The 7,839-nt window shown below is 45.6% G+C and overlaps 1 protein-coding gene across 1 annotated transcript in view; it reads right to left on the bottom strand.

The window, feature by feature from the left end:
- The window catches only part of CRISPLD2 (cysteine rich secretory protein LCCL domain containing 2), a 35,654-nt gene that overhangs the window by 12,644 nt on the left and 15,171 nt on the right, over positions 1-7,839 (bottom strand). Inside the window, exons 4-9 of the mRNA XM_019535960.1 lie at positions 6,170-6,302; positions 5,905-6,020; positions 4,429-4,529; positions 2,218-2,370; positions 1,195-1,255; positions 532-598 (exon numbers count right to left, since the gene is read on the bottom strand). Of these exons, the coding sequence (XP_019391505.1) occupies positions 532-598; positions 1,195-1,255; positions 2,218-2,370; positions 4,429-4,529; positions 5,905-6,020; positions 6,170-6,302 (631 nt within the window). The remainder of the gene's footprint in view (positions 1-531; positions 599-1,194; positions 1,256-2,217; positions 2,371-4,428; positions 4,530-5,904; positions 6,021-6,169; positions 6,303-7,839) is intronic.

Here is a 7,839-nt window from a genome sequence, read left to right as displayed (position 1 = left end):
TAAACACACACACACACACACACACACACACACACACCATTAAAATATAATTCTTAAGGAGAGCTGGGAGAAAACAATTACTTTTTTCCAATGGAAAATTTTGAGTTTTCACCCCCCAAAAATTCCAAATCTAATTTTTTTTTAAATGCTTGGTTAGGGAAAGGGTTATATCTTACTTGATGCATCACCCTAAGTCATCTTGTGCACTGGAGGTCAGATCCTAAAAGATGCTTTGCCCCCCTGCTCTCAACTTCCAATGTATTTGCTGGCCATTGAAAGGACTTATTTTGCAAGATCAGCTCTTGAATGAACTCTACCTTTTAGGACTGTTTTTTATCATTTTGACAGGATAACACAGGTAACCTGCATTATACAACTTCACAAGACCATGCCAGACCAACACAGGAGGGAAGAAAAGTTGGGCTGCAGTTGGATTGCCAGCGCTTACAGTTTCTTGCATTTCCCCTACCACCCCATAAAGATTTCCCCTCTGAGTCCACAAACCTCCATGAGGCTTAACAAAGTACTTACACTCTCGTACTGGAACGTCCCAAAGACTTTGGCTTTGCTGTTCATGCAGCCAGCAGGACACAGATACCTGGGAATGACAGAGATCTCTCTCAATGATAGGGAGGGAACAATGAGGGGAAAAAAGAGCCTCTTGCTACTTTTCATAATCACTTCATTAAACTACTCCATTGAAAACCAGTATTGCAAAATAGCTACATTTAAAAGACGCTTTTCCCCATGAGACCAATGTTTAGATTCTGTGGGTTTGGTCTTTTTCCAAGCGATAAACTGTACTGTACTTGCCTGAAACCTTAACTGGAGTTCTTGACCATCGAGGTGGGTACAAGCCATGAATTAATGGGCTGGGCTGGCCAGGAGTACAGTATAACATATGAGGAGAGAACAAAATAGCTGTGCCAAGGTTTACTAAGCGGCACTGGCCATCTAGGGGCTGTGGGTTATCATGCCCATTCATCACTTCGAGCATGAAATAAACTAAGTCACTTTACTGCTAAACTTGGCTGGATAACTTGTATTTAAGGGGAATGAAAGGCTTGTTCATAGGGATTTACAGAGCAATTGGATGCTAGTCACAAAAAATAGAACATAGCCCAACCCATGTTTGCAAATCCCAGCCCAGCTTTCGGGACACTGTTTCACTGACCGCTGTCAATCAAATGCTACCTGTTGCACGTTGACCCTTTGCAGCTGTCCCTCATTTTGGTGTCACACTTAATGACTTGAGCTAGAAAACAAAGCAAAATGAGAGATGTAAGAGAAGGGAATTCAAGGGAGAAAGCTCCACCCAAATCACAAGCAGCGTTCACTCGGGTGTGTTAAATGTACGGCAACTTGCAGCACTGTGAGAGTGAATGCTGCTCACAGGATAACTCAGCAATAGGAGACTTCCAGCTGACAGCAATAACCCTGAAGCACTGCTACATCAGCCCTGCAGCTACAAAAGGCATTTACTGACATGTTAACTATTCCTTTCATCAAAAAAGTGTCTTTTGTCAGTATGGACATGAAGCCAACTTGACAGTAGAGGATTTCAATGACCAGACCCAGGGTTCCCACCATTCTGGTTAATTAGAGGCTCTCAACATCCCATCAGATAGACTTGAGAAGGGTGCGCTTGTTCACCCCAGCACAGAAGCAACACATCACTTCAAATGACAGTGATTAGAAACCCTTTAAAGCAGATACAATCGACTGCACGACTCTTTCTAAAGACCTGCACCAGGACCCCTTCCTTCCCTCCACCCCTCTCTTTAGGCAATGAACAAAGTTGAAAAAGACTGAGATGGAGAGCATGGAGTGCAGAATAGTTAAAGGAGGCAATAGTGGGTAAAAGTCAAGTGCTTGCTGATGTATCCAATGAGCACAGCCAAGATTTTCCACAGGGATTAGGGATTTTGACTGCCTGAGTTCTTGGGTATCCAGCTTGAGAGGCGCTACGGGGCACTGCCGGAAAAATGAGGTCTGAAATCAGATGCTCAAAAAGCACTAGTCGCTTCTGAAATTCTTGATTCCACCCCTTCTAGGCCAATTTTATCATTAACAGCAAATCTTTGCACCAATCCCTCCCCCCTGACCCCCCAAATCCACTCACTTCTTCTTTAACTGACCCCCCACATGGGTGCCCACACCCTTCCCTGGAGAAGTCAGAAAGCTCGTAGGTTTTAGATGACAAAGCAGCTCTCTTACTCATGTAGTGGTCTGCAGCGGTTGTTTTCTTGGGCTTGGTTGCTCTGGGTTTATTCACCGGCTCATGTGCCCACACATACTTTTCCTCTATATTTGGCGGAGTCTCCACTTCGTTAGTCTCATCCGTCTCAGGCTTTTGGGCATAATGGTTATCTTATTAGAGAGGGGAAGAAAAAAAGATCACTTTGGCATTAACAGTGGAGTTTGACGAGCTACGGGAGCACCAAGATTTTTTGAGGGAGATGGTTCAATTTACAAGATCCATGTCTACATAGCTGGCAATCCAATGACACGCGGTTATAGTCAGAAAGGGCTACTCCCAGAGAAGGCATAACGCCAGGGAAGGAGACCTGGCTTCCTCCTAGTCGCTCGTTTTGCACCCAGAGCAGCGATCCAGGGATTTAACCACACTGGTCTGACGTGATCTGCCATTACGTGGTGGAAGACAGATGAGCACGAGCTGATGCTCCCACTATTATTTACACCCTCCCCCCTTAGCAATGCAGATTCTGCTCCACCGAGGAAGAGCCAGCTCCTCTCAGACCACAAACAGACATTGCATTTATCCCAAAAGAAACCATTTCATCTCAGGACAAGGTGCAATCATGCAGGCATCCGTGTCCATTGTCCCAGGATAAATCCTGAAAATGTTCACGGGATAAGAAGGACTAACAGTTTATCCTGGGATATCACAACACATTGCTGAATGGTTATGCTGGGATTGCCTCACTGAATCGCTGGCCGGATAGTGGCAGTGCACTCAGCTGCTCACTAAACCCTGATAAGAAGGATGACGTGTGCACATGCCAATGCTGGGATATTTCCATTCCAGGACAAACACCAGCACAACTTGTCCCGGGACAGATGCAACATCTGCTCCTAACCTCGGGCAGACAAATTCCCTGGAAACCTGCCAAAGACTTCTACGCTGAGGTTAGCTTGCTCAAAATGATGTCACCATAGCTTTGCTCTATCTGCTCTAAAAATAAAGATCTTACTTCATTGATGTTCATCCTTGTTAGGCCAAGAGACCCAGCATGCATTACATAGATCTTTCTCTTTGCTGGCAGAATTAATGTCATCGTGTGCACAGACACCTGGCCTAGGAAAAGTGGGACCTGGAAGTGGCACTTTAGTGATAAAATTCAGCCCATCTTCTCTCATCTTCAGTAACGATACTCCCTCATGATCTCTATCTGTCCTCCAGCTGCACACCCGATACTTTCAGTGTACTCTGCTGTGTCTAGACAACAGACCGGCACTCTTTCAGCTTCCTTATGACTCAGATTATTAACATTAAAGAAAAAAAGTGATTTTGGCCCAAGATCCTTCCCTGCTTTGAACACATCTCCAGTGGGTTTGCTGACATCTATGAGCAAAGGCTTATTTCCTCGGAGAGAAAATGGCTTGCACAAGTGAAATAAAAGGATCCTATCAACACAGTCTTCAATGATCAGTGAAGTAAGCAACTGCCTTGAGGGTTTCAGGGTTACTATTTCCCACTCATCAGGCACAGCAGCATTTAGTCCAAAAGATCCCCAGATTGTCCAAAACCTTTCATTATGTCGCTTAATATGCAGTTCAAACTAGCTGCCTATAAATCCTCTAGGTAGGAATTACTCTAGTCCTTTATAGCTGGGGAAACTGAGGCCCAGAAGCACATGCAAGAACACATAAGGAACTCGCCGTACGCCGCCCGCCAGCCCGCCCACCCACGGTGACTTTTGTAAACAGGCCCTTCTCAAACAAACCAGATGAGGATGGGCTTGCTCATCCCCACAGCATCCACAAACCACAACCCCACAGACCAGTTGTAAGCCAATGCTGTCCTGCTCTTTGGCCCATGAGAACTGGTGGAAATCCAGAGGAACGCTTTTAAACCAGTCGAGTCCAGCTGGATTACACCACTGAAAAGCAGCAGAATTTGCTCTCGAGATTCTGGGCGTTTCACCGGGTTCCAGCTCCAGACACATTCATTCAGGGGCTGCTTTACCTTATTCCTCCTGCTTAAACGTCCAGGCTGGCTAACTGAAAACTTAAAACCTCTTATATGTACGTCCAAAGTTTTGTACCTGTAAACTTAAGACCAAACTTAACATGGCAACCTGCTTTCGGTCGAAAGTTTCCAGGCAAAACTTTTTCGTACCTTCCCATATCACGCATTCCCCCCACAATGCACTAAGCAGGGATCGACACCGCCTGGTCACGTACCTTTGTAACAGAGATTGTCCTTGCAGCTGCCCCCGTAACTGGGTGGGCATTCAGAGCAGGGCCTGCCATTTTTATAAGGGGCTTCTCCAATCCAGTTCCCCCTGGAAGCATACAAGACATGTGTTTCTGCATGGTCTCTATGCTAAATGTGTATGCACACACACACACAGTCAGGCTGTGTGCCTGCATCCTATGCCTCTGAGGCCTCCAGGCACTAAGGGCTCGTGGAAAATGAATGTCTCCTCTGTGCCTCCATGCTGATAGATTGCTGTAAATACTGGGAAAGGCTGCCAGACTCTGCTCCTTCCACGAACTTACAGTCTGCAGCTCTCTAGCGATAAACTCAGCAAACTAAATAAATGAAGGGCAGCACAGGCATCTGGCTTTTATTTTACAATTGCCTAGTCAGTGACTAGGATTTGCCTTTGGCTTCTTTGTGTGTGTTCTTCAGAGCCCATTAGAGCCACAAGCCCTACCACCGTTTCTTTGCTCTCGAAACCAGTCAGGCAGCTACACACGCCAGCCAGGAAAGCAACACTTTTCCATTTAAAACCTGTTCCATCTTTCCACCTGGAGCTGGTCCCAAGCAGGAAAAAACCCACACAGAGCTCACCCTGATGGATCCGAAAGACGAGTCACAACGAGTGCTTTAGGCAACAGGCTGATGCCAAGTGCCTGGACCAGTACACCGCATTTTCTAATTGCTCACGTTGGCCATTGGGTAAAACTCCCCAATTTTACTGGGGCGATCTTCTCCCCAGTTACTGTGCAAAGCCCAAAGCAGCTGCCAAACACAAAATCTGGGAGACTCATGCTTTAGATATCATTTGGTTTCTCAAAGAGCTACTACTGGAGATGGGTTTCCCTACCTAAGCTCACACACATATAAAATACTACTTTTAAACTGAAATCCTATGGAAGTGCCATGTTCAAACACTATGACTTGATTCTCTTAGGAAATTATTGGCTTTGCAGAAACCAAAGCTCTCCTTTGACCTTCTGTTACTGCACACTTGAAAGCCCTGGATTTCAAGGAGGCTGAGCTGTGATCCTCATGCCTGCGGCTACTGCACATAGCATTGTCATGCATAGAAAGCTAGGTAAAGGCCAAAATAGACTGAAGGCAGAAAGAGGATACAATCCTTCAAGGGAACCAGTGTCATCCAACCCCACTGAATTTCACAGGTAGAGGCTTATTGCTAGACTAGAAATATCAACAGGACACAGGAGTGGCTAAATTGTGAATGCCGGAGTTACCCAACTTTCAAAGGTCCTTGGGGCAGAGGCTATGACTTCTTTTATATTTGTCCAGCTCCAAGTTCAATGAGACCATGGGCTTGGTTGGTCTCCACCTGCTACTGCCCTTTAAGTATTTAAAAAGCAGCAGCCAGGTCTGAGTGAGCTCTTTGCATGAAACCCTGCATTAGTTAAGCGACTTGCCAGCTTGGCGGTGGCAACGTATCTTAGCTGCCGTACTTAGGAGAGTAGTTGCAGACCAGGTAAACGGCATTCTCCCAGACTTCGCCCCACACGTTCATCTTCTTGCAGACGTTGACAGCACAGCCCACCTTGGTGGTCATGGCCCAGACGATCTGAAAGTGCAACACAAGCGTATGGAAGAACATTTTTAAAAAACAAACCATTTATTCACTTTCTTCCAGGGATGCTTTCATAACGTCTAGTGTCTCCCAGGGGATGAGATCAAGCCGTAAGTGCGGACTTAGGCCTCTGTGCTCCTTACCTGGGTATAGTGAGTGCACATAGCTCCTGAGCACCTCTCTGGACACCAGGGATTACATTCATGTGGATACGGGTAAGTATAATCCTTAACTTCATCATACCAAGACTGGACATGGAAGGCTGGGGAGCGATACCTAAAAGACCAAAGAGATGTTGTGACTTAGATCACTAATTTTCTATTGTAAGTTTTCAACCTAGATCAATGAACCTGGGTTGGTCATTTTTATTACCAAAATAAGGTTCTTGGAAATTCACTATAAGAAGTTTGTGAAGCACTAGGGCCATTTTGCAGTGCAACATGGTCCCAGCTCAGCAAGTCCTTGTGACTTTTACAAATGGGAAACAACAGAAAAACCCAACATCATGTTTTCACCACTGAAAAAAAGTCTCACGGGGAAGTGTTAGGGACAATTTCTTCTCTAAAACCCATGACCCAAGCTGACTTAGGGTATTATTTATAGGTTTAACTTTCTCTTGCGATGCCGTTAACCTGAAATGTCCTCTTGGCTTTTCCACTCAATTACAAAAGACTTCTAGTTTGGCAGAAGGCTGTGTTTTGAGAGTAAACATTGGTCAGGGGCTGCCAAGCATATTAAACTGGAAGCCATCATGTACCTATTTTACCTCTTGGCAATCTGCTAAATCTGGAAGCGCACTAGAGTCCACAGCTGCAATACTGCAGGGCTTTGAAACTGGAGCTAGCTGCTTCACTTCTCCGACACACTGACAGCACGCGCCCAAGGCATTAGCATGCAGTAGCTAGTTATACATCCAGGCTTATTACACAGCAACTCCCTTGCACAGACACTCCAGGACACATTTACAACCCGTTTCATACTTGCAAGTGAACCAGTAAATGCTATCTGCCGCACATTTCTGCATTTCTGGCAGGAATATGAACGTTGTTGCGACTATTTAGAGACACGCATGCACACGGCATATGGTATATGCTGGAGGCTGATTTCTATCGGCAAAGTTATATCAGCCGCGATGACTAACCTCATGTGGGCTATCGAGGGAGAATATAATGATCGTAAACTTTGAATGATGATCTCAGTGGGTTTTAAACGGCCATTCAGCAACGATGGCTCTAAGTCAACAGCATCATGAATTAGGCGCTATTTGCCTCATTTTACAGATAAGTAAACTGAGGCAGAGTTCCAACCCTGCCTGGATTGAAAGCCACATGAGTGTTTTTCATCGATTCCACTGGGAGCAAGATTGGCAACTACAGCAAGCGAATGACCTGGGGTGACCATCTTGATCTCCTGAAATCCTATATGAACCAAAAGTCCACATTTGTTCCTCTCTTGCTTCACATGGTCAAAAAGTATTGAGCCCCATTCTGATACCACACTACTTTTATGGTAGAGGAGGTTCTCCACAAAGCTACCCAGGATTTACAGTGGGTCTGCTCCCAGTCACGTCCCAAAAGATGGGAAAACAGTTGCTTAACACCATGCACCTCATTTGTGTTTGGACCCTGCTTTGTAAGCATGAAGAAGATGTTCACAGGAGAATTTTCACCCTGTAGCAGGGCACTAGGTTGCCTGCTACTGAATAGTAGTAAATTTTCACAGATTTCATAGACTTTAGGGCTGGAAGGGACCTCGGGAGATCATCGAGTCCAGCCCCCTGCCCAAAGGGCAGGAAGTCAGCTGGGGTCATAGG

This window comes from Crocodylus porosus, unplaced genomic scaffold, assembly GCF_001723895.1.
Source record: "Crocodylus porosus isolate Cpor-Errol unplaced genomic scaffold, CroPor_comp1, whole genome shotgun sequence".
In the NCBI taxonomy this organism is placed as follows: domain Eukaryota; kingdom Metazoa; phylum Chordata; order Crocodylia; family Crocodylidae; genus Crocodylus; species Crocodylus porosus.
The sequence above is the reverse complement of the archived record's forward strand: the minus strand, read 5'-3'. Positions and strand labels throughout refer to the sequence as shown.